Here is a 26,312-nt window from a genome sequence, read left to right as displayed (position 1 = left end):
CACACGGAAGGGGACTCCTCAGAAGCACAGAGCCCCAAGTTTCCACTTGAAAAAGTCATTTGGATGAGGAGGAGGAATTAATTGCCCTGAACTGAAAAATAGAGGATGAGATAAGGCCCCGCATGTTAAACTGCTCAACCCAAGGTCTGTCCGAATTCCTCCCGGTAGGAGGGAAATTAAAGATTCTCGCGGTGCGATACCGCCCCCTAGTGGCGCGTCCTGAGATGGCACCCAGAAGGTTTCCAGGCGGCTCCCGTCTTTGCTTTGAAGGAGAGAAAGCTGAAAATTACTTCCCTACGATCTTGTTGCCTCCAGAAAACTTAAGTATAATGTTTGCTTTCCACTCTTACAGGTTAAAGAAGCTGTGTCTTAAAACCCCGGGTGAATAAGGTTATGGGACATCCCAACCTAGCGTCCATCTGGCTGCTTCCATCTGGTTAACAATAATCACCTCGTTTTAGCCCAAACGCTGGACTAAGAGTAACCTAATCCAGTCCTCAGAGCGGCCTTGCAGGGCAGCCCCGGTGTTGCCTCGGTTTGCCAGGAGCAGAAGTAGCCTCAGAGGGGCTAAGGGTCTCGCCCAAGGTCAGTGATAGGATTCTAAGGCTGGGATCCCAAAACTTCGGCTGTAAGTTGTGTGGGAAACACTTGATGGTTTCAGCTTTGATTCCACAAATACACGATGAGTTCTGTTTGGTTTCCAGAATTCCTACATTTCTTTCCCCACCAAAAACTGACTTTCTGTTAGTCAACTCCGGATTCCAGTCTGCTTTTAGGAATGTATAAATCATCCCTCCGAGAGAGAGAGAGAATTGATGACATGCAGTTTGCAAGGGAGCTGGGTTAGGCGCTGTGGGAAAGCAAGCAGCAGGAGCCTCACATTCTGGGCGAGTGGTTCGCACAGTCCAGTGGGCATAGGGTCACCCGGGTGACTCTGATGGCTCCAAAGCATGGCTACAATCAGACTCCCAGCTGAGAAATCAAGTGAAACCCAGGGTTCATTACCACGTGCGTGCTGTGGCTGTGAGCCTTGGGTCAGGCTTGCAGGTCACAGCGACTCACTCCGGCACAGAGTCTGCTGGGACCTGGGGAGCCCTGAGCAAACAGGAGGCAGGAAGGAAGGATGAACAGGGAGAGAAGTGCCTAAGGAAGATACCGTCTCGATTCCACCTCTGGAGATGCTCAAGATCGGGACGCTGATCAAGCCTATGGGGCACGACATCCTTGTGCGGGAATGAAGGCTGCCACCAACCTATTCACCCCGATCACTCCAAGTTGCTCACCAACTCTGATCCTAAGAGGGGATTCTAAGACCACATCCAGGCTCCATTGGAAAGAAGGCTGTGATTGATTAGTAATGGCTGCAGCAGGGGCAGCATCCACGCCATGAATTTGCCTTTTCTGGTTCCAAGAGAGCTGTCTGTACTCAGGCTGGAAATGGAGGAGATGACCTAAAGCAAGGGGAGGAAAGTCAAGGGCACTGGATGGAGTATGGAGTCCTAACCCAGTGGGAATGGGTTGGGTCCTGGGTGGTCCTACAGTCCGGGAAGAATGAAGAGGACAGAAGCCATCAGCATAAACAATGAGGAAGTGTTGCAGAACAGAAGGCAGATGTCCAGGCAGAGGCTCTGGGTGCTACTGGGGAGGGCAGAGGGGGATCCTAGGAGGTGACATCATGAATGTCCTGTGCTGGGCTCCCTGAACACAAGAGAAGTTCCAGCCACGACCCTGTCCTGAGGTTTGGGTGCATGCGAGGAGCCAGATGCCCCCGGGTGGGGAGGGGAGAGCAGCACCGAGACACCCTTTTGTCTTGAGAAAGGTCCTCTTCATCAAATGGCCACCGGAGCTGAAAGTACCAGAAGACACTGTTGCAAAGAGATGAAGACACAGAAGGAAATGAAGCAAGAATTAATGGACAGAGAGGAAGGGCAAGCAAGGCCAGGTCCTGGTCTCAGGGAATAAATGAAAGTGAACACATGCAGTCAGCATTCATTCAACATTGACTGAGCACCTACAACGTTATGATGTGCTCACAATACAAGAGTGTGGCACTGCCCCATGGAGCTTAAAGAATTAAAATAAAACTAGCAACGACAAAGCATAATGAACTGTTTACATTCCCTCTCATGTTGTTAGCCAAGAGACTCGTCTTTACCGAGGAAATAAATAATGAGTATGAGAAGGGGCTTTAAATGATGACATTTTTCTAGAAGACTGCCCTGTTCCCGGTCCATCCCTGGCCTCGCTTTCCCTTGTACATCTTCTATTCTTCCCTGCTTTATTTATAATGCCTTTGCTTCTACCACTGCCATCATTTTTTTTTACCACTTTTCTTTATTCCTCCAAACTTTCCCTAACATTTATCTGCCCTTAGCTCCAGGGCCTTTCAGAAGTTTTGCAAAAATGTTCTCTTTTATTATTCAACTGTGAACACAAGCATTAGTCAAAAGGGGGAAAAAAGAAAGAGATCAAAAAAAAAAAAAGAAAAGAAAAGAAAGAGAAATGTCCTATTTTTTAAGTTTGGATTGTTAAAGTTAAGACTTGGGGCAAAAAAAAATCATTAAAATAATTTTACAATATTTTAAAAAATCTTAAAAGAACATATTGTTTCACTGATCATTTATCCCCCTAACCTTAAAAGAGTTTTCAATTCTATGTTCCCTTCCAATATCTATCCATAAATCTAGTCTAGAACATACTAATAGCCAAGAGGTATATATAATATCACTTTCCATGTTTTTTTTAATATTGTCTCAGAAAGACTACTTTTACAAAGACTTTATGTTTATGAATTTAATTGCTGCAAAAATCCCCTTGAATTGATTGACCATGACACGTGTAGCCATTCACCTATTAAACATTTAGGTCACGTTAAGGGCTTCAGCCGTTGTATTCATGTTGCTGCGCCATTTTTAGCTATGTTTACTTCCTCTTTTGCAATGGCCCCCTCAGGATAACTTCCCAGGGGCAGAACTCTACATTGAGGCTAAGGTCGCATTGCTAACTTACTTTCCAAAATGGCGGCATCCACCAGTGACGTCGCCCACAGGGCATGACTTTGCCAAGAGCTCCATTTGTGAGTTTACCACACAGAGACCCACACACCCTCTAAGTCAATGGGCCAATGGAGTACATCAGTACCACCTTCCTGCTCTTGGCCACATCGGCGGCCCCCAAATCCCTGGGCCTCCAGAGGACCACCCATCAGAATGAATACACTCCTCAACTCTGCTGAGACTTCTCGATGGCCCAGGAACTTAAAATGCATCCCTTTCCCTCCCTGCCTGTTCTGCTCACCCTGTGACAGAGGCAGCTGCCCATGCGCTGAGTTTATTTTCCACCCTTAGTGTGAAGCCCAGGTCCTTGCCACAGAGGAGGGCTGGTTCAAGACTGGCCCACTGCTGCAGCCGCTTCCCTGCAACTCTGATGCAGACCTGTGTTGTCAGCAAACTCCACCCATGGCTCTGGTCCTTTGTGGCCCATCCTCTTTCCCCAGGTCCTGCTGCCTCCTGCCAGTTCCTTTCTGTCTCTACGGATTTGCCTATTCTGAATACTTCATATAAGGAGAATCATACTGTATTTGGTCATTTGCAGTTGGCTTATTTCACTTAACACAATGTTTTCAAGAGTCCTCCAGGTTGTAGCGTATGTCAGTACTTCTACTGTTTTTATTGCCCAATAGTATTCCACTGTACAGATAGATCACATTTTATTATCAATTCATCAATTGATAGACATTTGGATTGTTTTTACTTTTTGGCTATTATGAATAATGCTGCTATAAACATCTACGTAAACATTTTGTGTGGACATATTTTCATTTCTCTTGGATATATACCTAGGAATAGAATTGCTAGGTCACGTGATATCTCTATGTTTAAACTTTTGAGGAAGTTCCAGACTGTTTTCCAAAGAAATTGCACCGTATCACAGACCCACCAGCAGTGAGTGTTTCAACTTCTCCATATCCTCACACATTTTTCTGCCTTTTTTATTATAACCACCCTAGTGGGTGGGAAGTAATACCTCATTTTGGGTCTGATTTGCATTTTCCTAACCAGTAGTGATGTTGAGCGTCTTTTCCTGTGCTTATCGGCCATTTGTACATCTTCTCTGAAGAAATGACTATGTAAACCCTTTGTCTATTCTTAAATTTGGTTATTTGCCATTCTACTTTTGAGTTATTCTAAACCCAAGTCTCCTGTCCAACATATGATTTATAAAATTTTCTTGCATTCTTTGGTTGTCTTTTCACTTTCTTGACGTGTGTTTTGAAGCACAAAAGATTTAAGTTTGATAACATCTAACTTATCTATTTTTTCTTTTGATGCCTGTGCTTTTGGTGTCATCTCTGAGAAACCAGTGCCTAATCCTAGGTCATGAAGACTTAACACTATGTTTTCTTCTAACAGTTTTATAGTTTTACCTCTTACATTGGAGTCCTTGATGCAGTTTGAGTTTGTTATTGTATCTAGTATGAGGTAGGCGTCCAACTTTTGTCTTCTGCGTATGGATACCTAGTTGTCACAGCACCATTTGTTGAGAAGACTATTCTTTTGCACACAGAATGGTCTTGGCAGCCTGGTCAAAAATTTATTGAATGTGAATGCAAGGGTTTATTTCTGCACTCTCAATATGTCCCATTGATCTATATATCTCCTCTAATTATCCATTGACCTACATATCTACCATGTATTGATTACTGTAGCTTTGTAGTTAAGTTTTTACATTGAAATGTGTGAGACTTACTGTTCTTTTTTCAATTACTTTACTTATTTTTGGCTGCGCTGGGTCTCCATTGCTGTGTGCAGGCTTTCTCCAGTTGCGGTGAGCAGGGGCTACTCTTTGTTGCGGTGCGCGGGCTTCTCATTGTGATGGCTTCTCTTGCTGCAGAGCAAGGGCTCTAGAGCGCATGGGCTTCAGTAGTTGTGGCACGTGGGCTCAGTAGCTGAGGCTCACGGGCTCAGTAGTTGAGACTCACAGGCTCTAGAACATAGGCTCAGTAGTTGTGGCACACGGGCTTAGTTGCTCCACGGCATGTGGGATCTTCCTGGACCAGGGCTCGAACCCGTGTCCCCTACATTGGCGGGCGGATTCTTAACCACTGTGCCACCAGGGAAGTCTGAAACCTACTGTTCTTAATTTTCAAGATTGTTTAGACTATTCCCTGTCCCTTGAATGTGGATAGGAATTTTGTGATCATCTTGTCAATATCTGCAAAGAAACCAGCTGTGATTTTGATCAGGATTTGCACTAAATCTGAATGTGAGTAGTGTAGCCATCATCATATAAAGTCTTCCAATCCATGGACAAGACATGCATTTCCATTTCTTTAAGCCTTCTTTAATTTCTTTGAACAGTGCTTTATAGTTTTCAGAGTATAAATTTTGCACTTACTGTGTTAACTTTCTTCCTAAGTATCTCATTCTTTCCATGCTATTGTAAATGAAGTTGTTTTCTTAATTTCAGTTTGTTCATGGTTACTGTATAGAAATCAATTCTTTTGTATGTTGATCATCTATTCCTGCAATCTTGCTGAGCCCGTTTATTAATTCTAGTTTTTTTCAGTGGATTCCTTAGGAACTAGATGAAATTTTGGAGTCCCGAGTTAGCCATCTTCCCGTTTCCAACCCCTTGATGACAACTGTGCTTCTCCTCTGAGAACCGTTGGGAGAGGAGGGGCAACTTGCAGAAGTGGGGGCTAAGCTAAGGGTAATGGGTATGAGACCTACACTCTCCAGCCTCAGGAGCCCACGCTTCCCCGCTGCATGATGACCCATCCTTCATCCCAAGCGCACTGGGAAAAACAGCCTCCCGCCAGCCCCAAGGTAGCATCTCCGGGGAGCAGAGCTTCCTTCTGGTGGCCTCTTCTCTACTGTCTTGCTTTTGCAGCATTTCTATATCTCTTCTGAGTCCTACCTCCTGGAATTACTGCCTTCTATACCACAGTGCCCTTTATCATACCCTTTCACTCCATTATTGAAAGTTTGGGGGTAAAAACATAGGTACAGCACCATCAGTAACAACTTAAAACTGAATGTCAGCCACTGCAGCCCTGGAAATCCATCAGCCCTTCACGGTCACTTGGAATTCTCTGCATGTAAGCCAAGTCTCACCATAGGCCCCCAATTACTCCATTCCCCTCACATTCAGAGCCCTCTTTCCCTCTCCAAGACTCTCTTCCTTCCCCCCTGTAGCTCCCAGCCTCCAATTCCCAAATCCCTGTACCTGTCTGTTTAAGAAGAGCTTGGTCCTCTGACTGACACCCCAAACTCTACCTCTAACCTGTGATTGTATTTCCAAAGCTTTATTGTGATTTTCTGTTCAGCAAAAAACCCATCTATTGTCTTCATCTTTTAGCAACCCATATTACCTGCCAAAGCTTTAAAATCATAGTTTTCCCTTTAAATGATCAAACTGCTGGAATCAGGTGAAATTTCAGGGATCTGAATTAGCCATCTTCCCACTGGATCCTTCTTAGTCAGAAGTAGGCTGGGAGCCATTCTCACATGTTGAAAATTCAAAATCTGGCTCCTCAAACTTTACGGAATGATCTCAGAATCATTCTGCCCTGAGTCCTTCTCTCTTCTGCATGATTAATGAAACTTTGTTGCTTTATTCCTTCAAAATATCTAGTTATACTAGCTATTTGATACCTTCCTATTTAAGGTTGGCTATTCTTCAAGGGACTTTTGTAGTCTTTTTTTTTTTTTTTTTTTTTTTTTGCGGTACGCGGGCCTCTCACTGTTGTGGCCTCTCCCGTTGTGGAGCACAGGCTCCAGACGCGCAGGTTCAGCGGTCATGGCTCACGGGCCCAGCCGCTCCGCGGCATGTGGGATCTTCCCGGACCAGGGCACGAACCCGTGTCCCCCGCATCGGCAGGCGGACTCTCAACCACTGCGCCACCAGGGAAGCCCTGTAGTCAGTTTTTATTTTTATATTCCATCCAATGCATTACTAAACACAATCATTTCCATGTGGAAACAGTGTTGATTCTGCAAAACTAATCAGTAAAGCCATCACTGTCTTAGCATCCTTAATAATTTTATCTTCTAGCTTGTGTTTGGTAAATGAAGTCCACAGGGACAGTGGAAACACAAGCAGAGAGACACATGCAGTGTGTTGTCTGCCATTCCAGAGCGTGTTTAAAATAACCCATGAATCTAGAATTCTCAGTGGATCCCCAGTGGTGGGAATTCACCCACCCAAGACTCAACATGAGTGCAAGGCAACTGTGTTATGTCTTCAATAGAGTACGCTGGGTGCTGACATCCCTGAAAGGCCACATTTTCCCCTTAGAACCTGAACTGGCTTCAAATGCATAATGTAGACAACGGTGTCCTAAGAAACATGAATAATCAAGGAACCTGATCATATTCTTTCTTACTTGTGTTACTTCCTTGTATGATGCTAAATATTCCTTTGTTTTGAAAACAATAACGTAACAGTGAAGGGCAAGATAGGGCAACCCATAGTTCCTTTTGCTTTCAGTCCTCCCTCACACATCCATAAGCCTAACTAAGGTAGGGAGTGCTGGTAGGGCTTCTGCAAAAAACAAAGTGTGGTAAAAACAGTTGAGTTCATTTTGTGAAGCATTCCCATGGTTCTGATAAGGATAAAATACACACACATGTACGAGCTATGAAATACAAATTGTGTGATTTCTGTGATTCCACGTATCAGTTAAATGCACTTATATTTGCTTTTAAAACTGGCTTCCCAATGGATGGATTGGGAGTTTGAGATTAGCAGATGCAAACTATTCTACATAGAATGGATAAACAACAAGGTCTTACTGTATAGCACAGGGAATTATAGTCAATATCCTGTGATAAACTATAATGGAAAAGAATATGAAAAAGAATATGTATACACATATATAGAACTGAATCACTTTGCTGTACACCAGAAACTAACACAACATTGTAAATCAAGTATGCTTCAATAACAAATTAATTAAAATAAAATAAAATTTAACGGGCTTTGCATAAAGATGGATGGTAAAATTCATGCTAATAATTTAAAATTGTATTACTTTTTCTTTACTTAGGATATGAAATAGCAGTTTTTGAAATGATGTGAAAGTCTGAGAGACACACTGCGAATAAAGGGAAAAGTTTTATATTACATAGCTTTAATTGTACTTTCCCCTGTTTTTTGAACAAGGGACCTGCGTTTTCAATTTCCTCTGGGCCCATAAATAGTGTAGCCAGCCCTGCAACATGGGACAAATGGAAGTCACTTCCCTGGCTGTGTAGCCAAGGGCAGCAAAACAAAGATGTAAATAAATAATTCACAACATAATGTTCGCTAACGATAAGCACCGGGCAGAAAACTAAGGAGGCCAGGATGGCCAGAGCGAGTCAGAGGGGATCTGGGAATTAGATCTTGAAGCCCTCTGCAAGCAATGTGAAAGACTGGATTTTAGGAATTTGTTGTTATGCTATCATTTTCATCAGAGCAACAAGATCTGATTTATGTTTCCGAAAGCATCGTTTCGGCTCCGGTGGCTGTGTGGGGAGTAGCCTGGAGGGAGGCAGGAGTGGAAGTCAGGATAACGTTGCAGTTCGGGCAGTGCTGGAGGTCCAGGTCAGCGCAGCTTCCCTCGGAGGTGGGGACGTGAGGTCGCTGGAGGGGAGCCCCGCAGGGCACCGCAGCGCCTTCACCGATGTGGCAGGGCTGCTGAAGGAGTAGGTGCGGGAGGAACCAAAAGTTAGGTTTTGAACGTTTAAATTTGCATGGCCTCAAAGCAAAGACGTCTAATCGTCCTCAAATAGGCACTAAACCCCTCCCATCCCGACTTTGGCTGCACGCTCTTAAAGCGACTGGCTGCCTTGGAGGCCGGGCCAGTCCTCCAGAGCACCGAGAGCGCCGGCCAGAGCGGTGGCATACCCTCCCGACCGCAGGGATGTCTGCTGACGCGGCGGAACCAACGAGGCGCCTGCGCATGGGCGCTCGGCGGCATCGTCGGCTTTTACGTCATCGCGGGCGCGACGCCCCGAGGGACAGTCTGAGGTCCGGCTCGGCGGGGAGGTTCGGTGGCGGGACCGGCCGGGAAAATGCCAGTGGCGGTGATGGCGGAAAGTTCCTTTAGTTTCAGAAAGTTGCTGGATCAGTGCGAGAACCAGGAGCTCGAGGTAGCCATTCTCCTCGTGGGGTCGCTCGTGGCTTCGGGCCGCCCCGGTCTCCAGGGTAACGGGGCCTGGGGCCCACGGGGCTTGGGGCCGGCCCCTTGCGGGCGCGGGAGCTGGGCGTGTGGAGTCCGGGCCGCCGGGGCCTGCTCCGAAGGCTAAGCATCCAGGCCTGGCCTCCCCCAACTCGCTCGGAGCTTTCTGTTGTTTGTCTTCAGCTAGTGAGCCCGAAAACGCTGTGCATCTTTGCTCCTAACATCCTTTATGCTTCTCGTATTAAACTAAATCTCTTTCCTCCCCATTGTGGGGAGAGGTGGAGGATATGTATATTATTAAAGACGTTTGTGCAGGCCTACACACAGACCAAGAAGATGTAACTTGTAACCTTTTATTAATCCGGAAAGCCCTTAGTCTCCTGTGATCACTGAAGCTTACCGTTTGTTTTCAGTAGGGCAGGTGAAGGTTATATCATGCAACTACTAAAGTAATTAAGGGTTTGTTTTTTTTTTCTTAGAAAGGCCCTTAAAGACATGTATAGCATTGGTCTAAAAAGCTAATTAACCAAAGGAGGGAACTGCGAAGAAGCAGCCGCTCACTAACAGACGCTTAGTAGATGTCTCCTGAATGAATTAAAATTGAATGAGGGGAGTAGTGTCTTTGTAACTCAGCTGTGATGTTTTTCTCTTTATTACTCATTTATGTAGCTATTTAACATATTCGGTATAATGGGCAGAATCATATTGCTTTAGGAATTTGTTGGAAATACTTCCTATAATAGTGAGGCTATTTAAATAAGAATTTGAGAACTGGGAAAGGGATCCCATTTAAATACTCTTGTGCGTATGAAGACACAGAGGCCCAGAGGGGGAGAAGTCACATCTGATGACAGATCTAAACTTAATACTCTGGCTTTTTACTGTGCGATACTCCTCTAAGCTGTCTCTCCATCTGTAAGTACTATAGAATATACTTACTCTTTAGATGAGTTAAGAAAACACTTCTAAAAATATAAAAGTATAAGAATAAATGAGGTTTTTTTTCTTTTGTTTTTTGGTCTTACAGGCTCCAGGAGGAGTTGCTACACCCCCAGTGTATGGTCAGCTTCTAGCTTTATATCTGCTTTATAATGACATGTAAGTACCTTTTACCTAAAGCTAAGAGAAGCGTTTTCCTCAAGAAGTTATTCTTGCCTTGAAGTACCAGCACTAAAGCATAGGCACAAGGAGCTATACTTTTTAGTGTAATACTTAATATGTTTATTTCGTATATGGAATCATGACAAGAAATTATGATTAGTCTGAGTTATTTTTAAATACACCTGTTTTACATATACCTTGTAAAAAACATTCCAGTTTGTTACGAGAAACTGCATTGTCAGTAAATTCCTTTAAATCTATTGATCTTTTCTTTATTCTCTTGTTATAAAACCTCTGTCTTTTATGACCTCTGTTTACTTAACTTCACATCTAAAGTTTACTTTACTGTTGACTTAAACTGTTTACTTAACTTCCCAGTCTCTATTGAGACTGAGAGAAACTGAAAGGGAAGATTGAGACGACTAAGAGGAATTTGTTACTAACATGTATGACAGTTCTTGAAAGGTTTTTGTTTTTTAATTATTCCTAATTCACGTTCATTGAAGAAAAGTCAGAAAGTATAGTTGTGCAAAAAGAGTCCCTTGTAGTTCTGTAACCCACTGATGGTTACTGTTAAATTTTGTTTTAAATTCTTCTAAACCTTTTCATTTCATACCTTTTAAACTAAACTGAGATTTTCATTATGTCATATGCTTGATGTCATTCAAGCTTGTGAACTCTTTAAAAAAAAAAAAGAACTACCTTGAAGTTTTGGTGGCTCTATATCCACTAGTAGGACGAGGGGTCATGATAAGGAGAAAAGCATCGTGTACTGTGTATATTGTCAGGGAATGCCAGGACCCTGAAAGTGTATGAATTTGTTTATTTTATATATGAATAAATTATTTAGGCAGTTCTATTTAAGGCTTTGTAGTGTTGCCTCAATTTAAGATCTGTATTATTAATTTAAAAATTCACTAAAAATGGTAAAACATTACTTTGGTAAAAATATTTCATGTCTTTTATCTGGAAAACCACTGTTACTTCCCCTGGGTAAACTCATATGAATTTCACTCTGTGTTTTATAGAGTATTTTAAAGTATACTTCTGGGATCTAGAATTCTAAACATTTACGGAGGTGATTTTTTTAAATTGCTTATTCTTTCTTGGGGGGGTGTAAATTAGGAATAATGCAAGATATCTTTGGAAAAGAATACCACCTGCTATAAAATCTGTAAGTAGTCTTCAATATACCTTATTACTTTAATATAGTAATGACATTCATTTAAAAAGCAATCTCTTAAAAGTTTCTGTTTTCTTTTTCATGTGGATCACAGAAATAGTTATTAAACTGGTATTAAAGTTTAAGAATAGATCTACAAATTCTTCTCATCAGAAATTGTAATTTCCCTTGGGTGGTACAGAAATCTGTGCTCAACTCCTGCCGATCAGGTTTCTTAAGACACTTTGTAGCAAAGTGTCAATTTACGCAATAAACAACTGGGTCAGTTTAGGTAAAAGTTTGGTTTTAGTTTGTTAGGTTTTTTTTTTTAACTGATCTGTGCAGTTTCCTATAATGGTATTTATTTTGCAACTAGTATTATTTACAAGAACACTCTAAAAATAATAATTATTCAGAGCATTAAGATTTTTGCTAATTAGGATTTTGGATTTCTTGTTTTTCGTGTGAGAATAGATGAACTCACTTAAAAGTTTCTTCCAAGATGGAATGAAGTAAATTTTTAATTTCAGGTGATTCACTGTGTCTAGCATAAATGTGAAGTGAATTTTTTGTACATTCACAGAGCATTAATAAGAATTCACCTAAATTCCTTGGTTCATTATTGATATTCAGCAGCAGATCAGATTAGCATTTATACTCTCTTTCTTTCCTCCACATTCTATTAAGTAAGTTTGGAATGTTCCTCCAGCTTTACTGGTTTAAAATAAAGCTGTAAATGAGATGATATTTCAGTGATATTAGTGGGAACTTTATCCTTAGGCTACATTTTATGACATCTTAGATTGGGAGTCTATATTATTAGCCATTTTGCTACTATTTTTGCCCTAAGAATAGGTGTATGTATTTTATGTACATGCATATGTGGATTAGTACATGTTCTGTATACTATACATAAGTGTATATGAAATGTAAATAAATGTAAATCTTCAAAAAACAGTGTTTCAGATAACTAATTCCTAAACTTATTTGTGAAATATTGTTGGACTAATTTCCCATGCCTTAATTTTCTGTTATAATAAAACGTGCAAATAAATTCTACAGTACTGTTCAAAACATTTGAAAACCTTTTTGATAGTGGTTGGGCTGAAAAAGTAATTACACCTCTTAAAAGAAATGTTGAATTATGTTTTAAGATACATTTGTTGGTATATGTGCAGAGTGAATATCTTCAAATGAGGCAATGATATTTATTGCAGGCAAATTCTGAACTTGGGGGAATTTGGTCGGTAGGACAAAGAATCTGGCAGAGAGATTTCCCCGGGATCTATACCACCATCAGCGCTCACCCGTGGTCTGAGACGGTCCAGCCAATCATGGAGGCACTTAGAGGTAGTGTTTCTTTGTGGCTCAGAATTAAGTCAGACTAGACCTGTTCCCCTAAGGTGCCAGGGTGTTGAAGTAAGTCGATGATGTGTGTGAAAATAGGTACGCTCTGCTAAGTGAGTAGGGTTTTCAGAAGTCTTTTTTAGATTTGCTGTAATCATGCTTTGATTTCACGTTGCTTGAGTTTATGTCGGCAGCTGAGGACCTCACTGTCTATTAATTTAATTCTAGAAGTGAAGTTGCTTGTCAGTAAGAGGTGTTTTTTTTGCTACTGAAATGAAATGTAATATTCTAATAAGTCCAGGTCATGAGTTGGATAAGATTTCAAGCCCGCATGTTTGAAAGTAGAGACTGCTTTGGACTCTGTGGACCTCAGCATTTGATGGAGTTGTCTCCAGCTTCTGGATTTGTGATTAATCAATTCAGTACGCAGATGCTCAAACTTCTTTTAATCACGCTGAAAGATTGCAAGTCTGGTGTGACATAGCACTGATCCTGCAACAAAACTCCCCCGTGCTTCTCTCTTTCCATTCTCCCACCCCCAGCGTTTGCTTCCAGTCTCTTGGTTCCCCCTCTTATATGTTGTTATACCCTCACTTCTTGTTACCTTGTTTCTCTGGCCACTACCTGCCCTCACTGTCCGCCCTTCTGCTCTGGAGGAATCAGTGAGCAGAAGTTCTTGAGAATCGCTCATCACTCTGGCAGGACATGTCAGCTTTTCAGGGGCAGGAGGGGAAGGTTGCTACCGAGGTGCACCCGGTGCTTGGCGTGGTGAAGCAGAGCAGTGTGAGTGAGGAAACAGGAGTCGCTTCCTTTCAGCGTGGGGGAAGTGAGTAGGGGCACGGAGCCGGCAGCGGTGGGAGGGAGGCATGTGGGGTCACTGCTGCGCCGGCGCAGTGGGGGCAGCTTTGGATCTCCGCACTGGAGGCAGCCTTAACCGCGTTGCATAAGCCCTGAGGAGCGGGGATACAGAGCTTTAGCCAGAGCGAGACAGGGAGGGGCCGAGGAAATACACTCCCTGCCCTGCAGAATCCCATTCACGGAGTAAGGGAGCCCAGGTGCCACAGGCCTGGGTGGCCGCCGCCCTGGAATTTAAGGGCAGAGATGGGTTGGGAAGGACAGCAAGCTCACCTTCCCTTGTGTCTCCAGTGCCGGCAGTTGGCAGTTCCCGGTAGATAATAGGCACATTTAAGTATTCGTTGAACAAAAGAATGAGCATTCTCTTAGGGTCTCCCCAGGACTGTCCCAGGATGAATTGCCAGCAGTATTAGGTGCGAGCTCCACTGATGCCACCTTCCAGCTTGTCGTTGTAACGCGTGCCCTCCTGAGGTTACACGTCTCCTAGATCTCCCGGGCCACATAGTGACTGGTGAGAATGCAGATGTCAGATTCATTCGCGCTGAGAGGTTAAAAGCCGCCTGAGTGTCTCACTGGTGCCCTGGATCACTTAGCCTTGATTTCTGCTCTCCTTGTCAGTCTGCTGTGCCTCCCCTTGTATGTTTCTCTTCTCTCCATTCTGTTTTTCTCTTTCATTCACATTCTATTCTTGTTCTGTTCCCCATCTTTTTCAAATCTGAGAATCTGACCAGAGTACTTGAACTAAAGTGAATGTTTTTACAATATGGTAAGCTTGCCAAATGAATGTAGTTTTCGGTGCGCCCTTGTATTTTCCTCTTTCATTGTTGCTCTCGGTTCTTTTCCACTGAATGTCTGTAGCCTTGAACGGAAAAAGTTCCTTCATCTCTAAGCTGTATTAGAAGTCTGATTTAAGGTCGTTTGCTGAGAGTTGGTAGCAAGAAGGAAGGAATTGGAAGAGGAGCAAACAGTGGCTCAGTGAAAGCTGGGGAGGGTGTCAGCCTCAGTGAGAAATGACACAAGGTGATTGACTGCCCGCGATTTTTCAGGCAGATGGGAGCACAAAGCCTAGGGCTGGGATCGGGCCCCCTTGGGTCCTGGTGAGACCTTCCACAAGCCTGTGTACAGCACATACTTCCTTAGAGATGCTGGGCCCCTCAGGGGATATAAAGATATAAAAGCCCTCCTGCAGAGAAGTTCCGGATATAATTGAGACGATGGGGTGAGGAGGGGTGCAGTGTACACCATAGGTGGTAAAAGATTGCTTGTTCAATAAGTAAACGTTACTGTGAGTTCAGAGAAAGGCGGAGATTGCAGTGACTCCAGTGCCACAGGGAGAGTTTATAAACAGACCTGGGACTAGAAGAGAGGAGGGCGGTTCAGACCACACAGCAGCATACACCCAGCGCCGCAGGGATGAGAAGGTGTAAGGCTCCTCTCTGAGAGCCAGCAGGCCACTTTGGAGCAGGGTGTCTACGGGGATTGATGTGGCTGTTAGGCGGTGTCCCAGGAGTGGAGAGCGGATTTTCTTATGTTGCAGGGCTATCTTGTACGTGTATACCTGCCTATTAAGTGTGGAAAGTAAAATCCAGAACACTTGCTAAGCATGTTGAAGGCAGGTGGAGGATGCTTTGTGTTACTCAAGGAGCAGTGGGCGGGAAGACAGGCCAGCTGGGCTCCACTTTCTACCATTTGGTTATTGTCTCTGCTTCTTCCTGAATTATTTAATGTGGAAATTTAAGCCTGGGGGGCGGAAATCCCACATGTGGTCTCCAGGGAGGAGGTTTTGTTGCTGGAATTGCTTGCAGCCCCTTTCTGTGAGGCTCAGTCATTCAGGATTTGCACCTGAATGACGTCAAGAGTTCAGAGTAGACTTGAAAGTTAGGAAGGTGCTCTAGTTACAAGGTTTGCTCTGCAACTCCCAGGTGTGGTCCTATAGCAGAGGCCCTGATGAGAAAGGACAACTAATTATGGGACTAGGTAATTTCTGCTCCATTCTTTCTAGTTTTTATAAGTGAGATAAAAGAAAAATTTTGAAATATACATCCCCAGTACATCCCAAATTTAAATGAAATTTTCTTAGAGCTGGAGTCTTGTGTATATTAACTTTTTTCCATCTTTGTAATTTTTATTGTCACCTGAGATTTTTTGACCTAAGAGGAAGTGCATGTGTTTATTCAGCAATATTTGAGCCCCTCTTACATGTTAGGCGCCTACAGCTGTACCTGTAAACACAGAAATTTAGGTTGATGTAGTCTTGCTTATCAAACTTGGACAAGGACAGTGATGTAATAATTTAATTGTGTGTTTCAAAAAATGCCAGCTCTTGTGGTTCACTGTTTGTCAAACCTCCCCTCCCACAATAGATGCCACCCGGAGGCGAGCCTTCGCCCTGGTCTCTCAGGCATATACCTCCATCATTGCCGACGATTTCGCAGCCTTTGTTGGACTTCCCGTGGAAGAGGCTGTGAAAGGTATTTGGGGCTTACTTTTTACTTTCAGGGAAAACGGAAGTGTAAATTACAGGTCCACGGTCCCTTATCTGAAACCATTGGAACAGGATGTGTTTTGGAGTTCAGGTTGTGTGTGTTCTTTAGAAAGGTGCTGGCAGACCTGCACTGCACAAACCGTAGCAACCAGCAGCACGTGGCCAAGCCCAGTCGTGGTTCTGCAGGCAGCAGAGCGCAGACCCGCACGCAGGTGGCGTCAGGGACGAGTGTACAGAAAAGGCTTGGGGGTTCGCATCAGATTTCGCCACCATGGCGGTTAAAGAAGACTTTTTGGTTCATAGAGTTTTTTTGACTTCTGCGTGTGGATGAGAAATCTCGGGTTTGTGTTTACTAAAGCACTTTTTGCCAAAGACAGGCAGCAGTTAGAGATGTCTTAGAACAGGAGCTTTGTAAAGGAATACTTTGCCATTTTTATGAAATTAACATTTGACTGTGTCTTTGAGATGTACGCTTGTTGCATGTGATTATTCTAGCTCTTTCCTTATGGAACCTCTTTAATGTTCGTGTAGCTATTTCTTATCATGGTACCCATGGTCTGACCCCTGAATATTTTCTACTTTTATCTCTAAGACCTTTGATCAACTCCTAAGCCCTACTAAGTGATAGTGAGCTCTCCAAGTTGATGCCCAGGAAGGAAAAATTAGAGCTGCTGTTGACTAAGAGTGGGACGGAGAAGAAGGTGGTGAGAACAGTGAGTTACTGGAAGAAAAAGATAGCGAATGGGGATACAGAGTCAAGCATTCGATAACATTCCCACATCTGAGCCCCAGGTTACAGCATAGTTGTTACAAGTGGTAGAAAATGTGAGATGCAAGAAAATAAAGCATGTGCACATCATTTGCTTCTAAACATGCCAGGTGGTAACATTATATTCATAATTCTGAGCTTAAACTTTGTAACGTCTTTAAATTATTTCTCTTCCTTTGAAAATCAGCACGAGGTGGGGGTTTGGTTGGTGGGTTTTCTCAGGGAAGGAAGTTTTAGTTGGTCTGGAACTCGCATTTAGAAATCCCTATTTCACCCTTCCGTGGCGAAGGCGGTCTCATCCCAGTATCCCTGTTCAGCCCAACTTTTCCCTCACCATTTCTTAACAGTAACCTAGGTGCTTGCACCCCACTCTTAGCCACTGGTTTCCAGATGTGCTTTTGCATTTTCATTTTTCAGGTCATGCCCAAACTGTCCCCTCCCCTTGCTAGGTTGCTGTAGAATATTAATACTGCATGTGCCTTGTGGCGTTGTTTTACGATGGTGGATTCTCCAGTCAAAATACGAGCTCCACTAAGCACCACAGATTATAAATTTCCAAGGCCTAGCACAGTTCTAGACGCATAGACGGCAGGTTAATGAACGTTCTTATAGTAAATCATACTGTTACTTACTAATACAAACATTTATTTGTTTTGACTGTTTTGAAATTGATCCATAATTTATTATCTAATAAATAGTATATCCCAGAGTCCATACTCTTAACTGACTGAGTGTGAATCCTGGTACCCTTCCCCATGCTAGCTACGTGACCTAAGGCAATTTACTGGAATTCTCTAAACTTCCTTTTCCACGTCTGTTCAATTATGGTGCTGTGTCCCCTTACAGAGTTGTTGTGGTGATTACGTAAAGTGATCCCTGTAAGAGCACCTAGCACAGTACCTAGTGGCCAGCCTTCTGTGTTGTGTATGTATGCTGTTGTTTTTATTGTCACCATCGTCTTTGTTATTACTGATGTAATGATTATAGAAGATACTAAATAAGTCTTCCTTATGTCTGTCTTTAATAAGGTTTGATCAGGTTAATACTATAATATATATATATATATTATAGAAAACTAATCATCTGTTAGTGATTATAGCAGCCTGATAGAATAAAATCATAGATGTTTCAGAAATATTTCAAAAATAAGTTCCCATGAGAATGCTGTCTCTAGTATACGCTTCTAGTTAAAAATACACATTACAGGTTAATCTACACACGTCAGGTCTCCCGTACAAGTAGTGTCATTGACAGATTGTGAATCTTGTAAATGAAAAGTTTTTGGTTTTTTTAATTCATTTCTGTGTTAAATACACATTTTTAGGTATCCTAGAACAAGGATGGCAGGCCGACTCCGCCACGAGGATGGTCATGCCCAGAAAGCCAGGTAGGTGGAGCTCTTCGTCCGTCTTGCAGCACTGAGCTCTTGTAAGATCACTGAAGTTTTTCAGGCATTGAATTTGAATAATTTGATATAAAATTCTGCTATACTAACAAAATGAGAGTAACTCATGTTAAGTTCAGGTATAGGATGGACACTTAGGGTAGAAAGGATCTTAAAGGTCACCTGGGGCTTCCCTGGTGGCGCAGTGCTTGAGAGTCCACCTGCCGATGAAGGGGACACAGGTTTATGCCCTGGTCCAGGAAGATCCCACGTGCTGCGGAGCGGCTGGGACCGTGAGCCATGGCCGCTGAGCCTGCGTGTCCGGAGCCTGTGCTCCTCAATGGGAGAGGCCACAACAGTGAAAGGCCCGCACACTGCAAAAAAAAAAAAAAAAGTCACCTGGTTTTACCTTAATTTTTTTAATGTATTTCATACATAAACTATTTTATGTGAGTGTTTCATAATCTTTATTACAACTTAATTTTTAATAAGTATTAATCTCTCGTTCTTTTATTTATGGGGCCATTTCTAACTGCTTATTCTTAATATCTAAACTATTGCCTTTTAAAAAGATATTTAAAATATTCAGAAATTCCCCTTTCTCCTCATGCTGTAGACACATAGACTCTTCTCCTAAACAAGATATTCAGTGGCTTTAACGTTCACAAAATTAAGGTCTCTGGCCTTTACAGGCCTTAAATGATTTGGCCTGTCCTCATTGTCTCCACCTGAATTCCTGGTCCCTCGGCCTTCCTCTCTGAAATGAGCCACGTTCCTTCCTGCAAGAAGGCTCCACTCCCTCCTGCTTACCAGGAGTGGCCTTTCCTGCCCTGTCCTTAGAGCTGGCCTCAGTGCCCACATCCGTAAACCTTGTGATCTGCCTCATCCCAGAGTTCCTTCCGTCTGCTCTGAACCCCTGTTGTTAGACATTGTTGACCCCACAGTAAAGTGGTGCACAAATCTCCATGTGCTCGGACCTGCGAGGGTGCAGAGGAGTGATGCGAGGGGGTCCTGTCAGTCTAGATGGGGAGAGAAGACTGCTGCAGTAAAAAAGCAATGCAATAAAATAGAGCGTAACTGTCTCTGTCTGAACGCCACTGCATTAAAAATGACATGTTCTGGGCTTCCCTGGTGGTGCGGTGGTTGAGAGTCCGCCTGCCGATGCAGGAGACACGGGTTCGTGCCCTGGTCTGGGAAGATCCCACATGCCGTGGAGCAGCTGGGCCCGTGAGCCATGGCCGCTGAGCCTGTGTGTCCGGAGCCTGTGCTCCGCAACGGGAGAGTCCACAACAGTGAGAGGCCTGCGTACCGCAAAAAAAAAAAAATGACATGTTCTATGTGAAGGTTCTTTACAATGACTTCTGTAAATTGGGCTCTACATTTTATTTAGTTGCAGGGGCCCTGGATGTTTCCTTTAACAGGTTTATTCCCTTTTCAGGTATGTATTTTCATATGCTCATTTAAAAATTGTTTCATCGTTTTTCTTGTTTGCTGTTGTAGTATTTATTTTTCTTAGCTCTAATCTTATAAACAAGGGGATGAAATCCTAACTTGGTATTTATAATAGTACATCTGGTTACAACCGTGAATGTGTGGACTCCCCTCTGTAGCTTACCTGGAGGTAGTGATCCCCTCTGGCCTGGCCGCAGGGTGTCCTGTAGGGGAGGTGTGATCGAGCATCTCACCAGCATTGACACAGACGCAGCCCCAGGCTGACACTTAGTAGCTTAAAAGTTAGAAGTAAACTTTTGGGGGATGGGGTCCTTTGTGGGTTTTTTGTTCACTGACAATTGAGTAGTCTAGAGGAGTGCCTGGCATGTGGCTAGCACTAGGTGACTATGGAAGTAAATGTCATGTGGGGAGGGTCTTTCCAAGAAGGGCTATGTTCCCTTGGTAGACGGATTACCTGTTAAAAGTATTTTTAACCTTCGCGTGGAAAACTTCAGTAACAGCAAAGCCAGACATGCCTTTACTCCCAGGTTGGGAAAACTACTCATAAAAATTGATGCTTCTTGGCTTGTTTTTTTTAAATGTCCGAGATCAAGGCAAAGCTAAGAAAGTTTCCGTATTGTTAAATTAAAGACATTGGAGGGCGGGGGTGGCAGTACCAAAGATTTGTGACCCTGGTGTCTGACTTGAGTGTGTTTCTGTCTCCAACGCGCAGAGCCTGCCCCCGTTCCACCCATCCCCAATGAACAGCAGTTAGCCAGACTCACCGATTATGTGGCTTTCCTCGAAAACTGACTTATCATTCTGAGTTCAAGATCCACCTTCAGCATCCTGAATACTGACAGAAAAATGTAAAATTCTTATTTTCAATTTTATTGGATGGATTAAGCACCTCAGCATTCCTTACTGAGTATGTGATAAAATACGTATATAATATAAAATATATTATATATATTTTGTCCTTAAACATGCTGAATGGTTGTTGAAACAATTCTCATTTTGTAATATTTGACAGTTTGGATGGAGCCCGTCAGTATTAGGCAGTCAGTTTATATTTCCTAGTGACTCGTGAAATACAGCTCTCCTGCTTCGTGTAGAACAGTTGTTGTCAGCTGTCTTCTTCTGCCCCAGCACACAGCACACTCCCATCTCTACCACAGGTTGACAGTTGCAGTGATGCGTCTGGGGTTTGAGAAGGACTGTCCCCAGGGGCAGGATCTGAAGTGCTGGGGACTCTAATTCACCCCCTTTGGAGAATATGCTCTTTTTCTCTCCCCTCCTGAGAATCACAAATATAAAATGCTGAGATAGAGCTGAGGAACAAAGGCCATCTCCCTAGTAAACCAGCTTGTTAACTTCAGATTTTTTTCTAAGAGTGTGAGTACATCCATTGCTGGCAGTGGAGGGCTTGCCATGAAAATGCAACTTGTCAAAGACATTCATGAGAAGTATTAAGTTGTAATATTTCCTTTCAGAAGAAGGGAAGTGTAAGTGTGGAATGCATTGTTTGGGAAAGAAGCGATTAAGTGACACACTCTGTACAGCTGTCCGCAGCCTTTTGGCTGCTTACGTCTGGCCCTTGGGTCAAGTTCTGCCCTTTGGAGAAATACTGAACAAGTCTTTCATGTTTTGTGTGACAGCCCTCTGAATGATATTTGAAGTTGTTTATTGTATCTTCAGGTTAAAACCACCCCCTAGTTCATTTATTCTGCATTTGTTCAATAAATATTTAATTGAATTTTTCAACTGTTTTTTCGAAGGTAGTTTCTAGAAGTTTCACTATCCTGTCTTCCTGTGGATGTGTTCTAATTTGTCATTGTCTCTTTTAAATTACAAATTTCTTAATTAAATAGAAATGACCTATATAGTGGTAATTACATGAGTCATGTTTTTCACTCATTTTAAATAGACTTTACTGGCTATTTCAGCTATTGTTAACATTTATGGAAATACCTGTTAAATTAATGTTTTATTTAACCTTGATATAAGTCATGTTGTTAAAACTTCTTGTTTTACAGTTGAGGAAATGGAAATTCAAGAAGTCAGAGGATCAATAGCTAGAAAGTAACAATGCTAGTTTGCTAGTCTTTGAACTTCTAGGTTTAAGGACAAATTGTATCCACGGGTCTTAGTTTTAATAGATTGGAATCAACCCAAATGTTCATTAATAGGAGACTAGTTGAGTAAACAGTAGTGTACAGTATGGTGACGCCATGCAGCTGTAGAATGCATGCATGCATGAATGAGTGACGATCTCGGTGCGCTAAAAGTGATCTCAAGTGAAAACACAAAGCAGCGGGGGTTTATACTGTTATTTTGAGGATAAGAAAGGGTGAATGGATATACAACTGTGCATACATGCATATTTACCTGTATTTCAAGCAGAAGCCATTGAAGGATAAACCAAAAACTAATAAAAATGGTTCCCTAAAATGGAAGGGGAGGACAGTCGAGCATAGAGGAAAAATTATTTCAGGCGACTCGTAGTATTTCATAGTATTTTGTTTTACATTATCAATGGGATACATACAAAGGACAAAAAAATCTCAAACTACTGAATATGGTTTCATGGTTAATTTCAAAAACGATTTTGTTAATCGTTATTTGATAATAATTACCATTATTATTAAAAGTATATTATAGGATAAAACCAATTGGAAATTACATAATTTAATGTTAGAAGCTAATCTTAAATTTGACTCAACAACCTCATATGGTTTATTTTTCTTTCTAAACAGTAAATATTTCCTAGCTCTGCCCATCTGTAAAGGCCTAGAAGAATTATAAGCCAGTAACAATGAGAACCACCAATGTCCAGGTCGTGGTCTCTAAATTCCATTTTCAACTACATAGAACAAGAACTTATTTGCAAAATGGTTAATACTAGGTCTGGGGCAATAATTGTAGATTGGGGCTTCCCTGGTGGCGCAGTGGTTAAGAATCTGCCTGCCAATGCAGGGGACCTGGGTTCAAGCCCTGGTCCAGGAAGATCCCACACGCCACCGAGCAGCTAAGCCTGTGCACCACAGCTACTGAGCCTGCGCTCTAGAGCCCGTGAGCCACAACTACTGAGGCCCGCGCACCTCGAGCCCATGCTCCACAACAAGAGGAGCCACCGCAATGAGAAGACTGTGCACCACAACGAAGAGTAGCCCCCGCTCGCCATAATTTGAAGGAGTTCCCACTGGCTAAACATGAGACAAATTGAGCATGAAAAATAGGTATATGTGTTTCTATTTTTAATCGCAAGGTCATAATTATAATATTAGAAAAACCTCATCATATACAAGAAAGTACACTCGCTTAGTTATCAGTTTTCAGAACAATGAATTGATGCCCTAGCAATCTCCAAAGTAATAAAATGGAACCTGCACAGTAGCCAGCTGACCAATGATGGGAACTTCTTCATGGAAGAATTCCACCTAAAAATACAGATAGAAAAGCAGTCCTTTGCCGCCCCTAGTGAAATAAGTAAGGCATCTAGGGAACGAGTATCCGTGGCTGCTGAGACCACGGGGTGAGAATCAGCCCATCCTCGTGCTCTGGCTGCTACCGAGACTGCCCGCTGCACGCAGGCAGCACCTTGCTGTACATCCAGTGAGGGTTACTGTGACATTGCCACAGGGGCTGCCCTTGCAAACCGGGGAAGAGAGTTAGCTCTTCAGCAGCTGGGCACGTGATATGGTGAGTAAACACTCCCTTCCTTGTCTTAGGAAGAGAGTTCCAGGGTACGTGCTCTACCTGGTTCCTGAAAAGACCCCAAGAAGATTGAGCTTTGGTTGCCCATTGTAACCAGCCTGTCTGCAGCATGGCCTTGGACTGTTTCTTCTTCATTTTGTTTTTCCCAGTTCTCCATCTCTTTCCTGGAATCAAGAGCAGTGATCCACCTGTGCGTGGAGGCTTAGCGTCACTAACAGTGGCACCAGTGGGCCTGGTGCGGAGCCATAGTAAACACGTAGCATCAGCCATAAGTTTTCTTGTCAAGGCAAGCCCTGCCCCCACAAAATGCATGTGAATCTAATCAAGGTTTCAGATTTACCTGCTCACTTACATGAAATGTGGGAATCGGATGAACAAGTTAAACACCCCACTAAGGAGCAATCAGCCAAATCTAGAGTGAGGGGAATTTAGCAGGACAAAGAGCCGAGTTTCCTTAAATAAATAACGTAAAAAGAGAGGTGGAGATGGCGATAAGGACATGCGTATTTCTGCTCCTGGCTGAAGTACTTTCAGGCAGACCCACAATGTGCCAAGAACTACAGAAAGAGGGATGCATAAAATACAAATCTGTCTGACGGCATTGGAGAGCTGGAGAATGAGGAGCTGAGGTTTGAGAGCAGAGAGGCTCCTGAAGAGGTTGTATCTGCAGCAGCCTCTTCCTGGGGGGTGTGCCGATTCTGGTGCCACTGCAACCCGTGGGACTCGGGTATTTTCACAGGGCTGGAGTGCTAAAAACAGGACTTGCGAGGGCTAAACCACACTGCTGTTTATCCATCTGGTAAACTTTAAGGCTCCTTGGGGTAGGAAGTCAACAGGCCAAATCCAGAAAACCATTTGAGTACAGCTTGGTTTTCTTCAGTCCGCTGTGCTGGGCTTCAGTCAACACGAAAGGCTCGGGGTCGCGAGGTACCTGTAAGCATAAACTGCAGTAAACCATTAGTAAAACTGCAACTGGAGGATACTAGAAACTATTCAGACTGAAGCACACAGTACAGAGACAGACCATGTAGTAATTGGAACCCAAGAAGGAGAGAGAGGATAAAGAAGGAGAATAATACTTGAAGTACTGGCCAGGAGTTTTCCAAAACTGATAAAAGAAATCAGGCCACAGATTCAGAAAACCCCACACAGGATAAATACACAAAACCACACCCTGACACATCATAGTAAAACTACTGAAAACCGAAAAGCAAAATACTAAAAGCATGGGGGTGCAGGGAGGGGGACTTTCTCTTCAAAGAAGCAACAGTAAACTAGAAGACAGTGAACTGGCGTTTCTAAAGTGTTAAAAGAAAAAACTCCTATTTATGAGAGATGCTTAACTTTCAGTCTTCCTGTGTTGTTAAAAGTTGGGAAGAGATACGTCAATGCAAATACTAAGAGAAGGCTGGCGCAGCTTAGGTAATATTACAAAAAGTAGACTTTAAGGCGAGAAGCATCATTACAGAGAAGAATTTTTTGTGGAAAAGGTTGCATTGGTTTCCTGTTGCTGCGGTAACAAATTCCCACACACTTGATGGCTTAAAGCAGCAGGGGGATATACACTTACAGTTCTGTAGTTCGGCAACCTGAGATGAGTCTCATGGGCTGACATCAGCTGTCAGCAGGGCTGCGTTCTTTCTGGAGGTTGTCGGGGACAGTCTGTCTCTTTTCCCTTTCCAGCTTCTAGAGGCCGCCTACATTCCTTGGCTCGTGGCCCTCTGCCTGCATCTTCAAAGCCAGCAGCGTCGGGCTGAGCCCATACTACTCTCTCTCTGGTTCTCTTTTCTGCCCCCTCTTCCACTTTTAAGGATCCCTGTGGTTGGTTACATTGGTCCCACCTGGAAATCAGGATAATCTATTTTAAAATAGGCTGATTAGCAAACTTAATTATATCTGCTCTCTTAATTTCTCTTTACCATGTAACCTAACATGTTCACAGGTTCCAGGGGTTAGGATATGGATGTCTTTTGGACCATTCTTCTTACCACAGGAATCAGTTCAACAGGCAACAGGAATATGTAATTCTAAATGTATCGTGAAATCTAAAACTAAGTCTAATCAAGCAAGAGTTGACAACTGGGAGTCCTCTGCGGTCATGGGCGGGGACATCACTGTCCTATCAGACATTAAACCAGCGCAGAGCCTCTGTTACTAAGGGCAAGGCACTGGGGCATGAGTAGCAGGCAGCCCAGTGGAATGGAACAGAGATGAGAAGTAAACAGATGCAGGGATGCACTATAGGATAAAGGTGGCATCGCAGAGCGCTGGGATAAAAGCACACTTTTTACCAAATGGTTCTGGGAAAACTGGTTAGCCATTGGAAAACTAGAAAGGTCCATAAGAATAAAGTACAGATAGATCGGAGATCTTGATGCCAGCACTGGAAGAAAAGATGGATGAATTCCTCTTTAACCTGGGCAAGGGAAGGGCCTCTGGCTCCCTGATTAAAGAAAAGATTAAAGAAAAGAATGATCAATTTGACTACCTAAAAATAAAACATTTGCATGGCCAAAAATAAACTCAAACAGATGTCTGACAACTGAGAGAAAATATTTACAACAGAAAGGACTAGTAATATTCCTAATATGTAAATTGAGGGAATTGGAAGAAAACAGAAAAAAGTGACAAAAGACATGAATACACAATTCACAGGACGTGAACACAATTCACAAAAAATTTATAAAAGTGGCCCTTAAACATGAATAGATGTTCAACTTTACTGGTAAGAGAAATGCAAATTAGAAACAGTGAGTTAACTCATCCAGTTGGCAAAAACTAAGAGTTTTAACTGCATTCTGTTGTGAAACTCTGGGGAAACTGGTTCTCGTGCTTTGCTGATGGGAATCCGCATTGGAATGGTTCTTATAGAGGGGGATTTGGCAATATCTAAGG

At 43.0% G+C, this 26,312-nt stretch overlaps 1 protein-coding gene across 2 annotated transcripts; it reads left to right on the top strand.

Annotated features, from left to right (window-relative positions):
* Positions 1 to 8,997: 8,997 nt before the first annotated feature.
* Positions 8,998 to 22,012, top strand: COPS8 (COP9 signalosome subunit 8). Of its 2 annotated transcripts, XM_082658631.1 has the most exons (8): positions 8,998 to 9,137; positions 10,194 to 10,264; positions 11,393 to 11,441; positions 12,647 to 12,779; positions 15,995 to 16,102; positions 18,210 to 18,272; positions 19,660 to 19,707; positions 20,434 to 22,012. In XM_082658631.1, exons 1-8 carry the CDS (start codon positions 9,060 to 9,062, stop codon positions 20,511 to 20,513), a joined length of 630 nt encoding a protein of 209 aa, XP_082514757.1. In that variant the 5' UTR covers positions 8,998 to 9,059; the 3' UTR covers positions 20,514 to 22,012. The 2 variants fall into 2 exon arrangements, with proteins under 2 accessions (XP_082514757.1, XP_082514758.1); XM_082658632.1 differs by lacking the exon at positions 19,660 to 19,707.
* The last annotated feature ends 4,300 nt before the right edge of the window (positions 22,013 to 26,312 follow it).

The sequence above is a fragment of the Grampus griseus genome (assembly GCF_964374135.1).
Source record: "Grampus griseus genome assembly, chromosome: 7".
Classification (NCBI taxonomy): domain Eukaryota; kingdom Metazoa; phylum Chordata; class Mammalia; order Artiodactyla; family Delphinidae; genus Grampus; species Grampus griseus.
The sequence above is the reverse complement of the archived record's forward strand: the minus strand, read 5'-3'. Positions and strand labels throughout refer to the sequence as shown.

What these genes read in the sequence shown, in the direction of transcription:
- COPS8 (XM_082658631.1), top strand. Translation starts at nt 9,060, where the DNA reads ATGCCAGTGGCGGTGATGGCGGAAAGTTCCTTTAGTTTCAGAAAGTTG. An exon ending in CGTGGAAGAGGCTGTGAAAG is followed by an intron (nt 16,103 to 18,209) that starts GTATTTGGGGCT and finishes ACACATTTTTAG; the next exon opens with GTATCCTAGAACAAGGATGG. An exon ending in GGTCATGCCCAGAAAGCCAG is followed by an intron (nt 18,273 to 19,659) that starts GTAGGTGGAGCT and finishes CATTTTATTTAG; the next exon opens with TTGCAGGGGCCCTGGATGTT.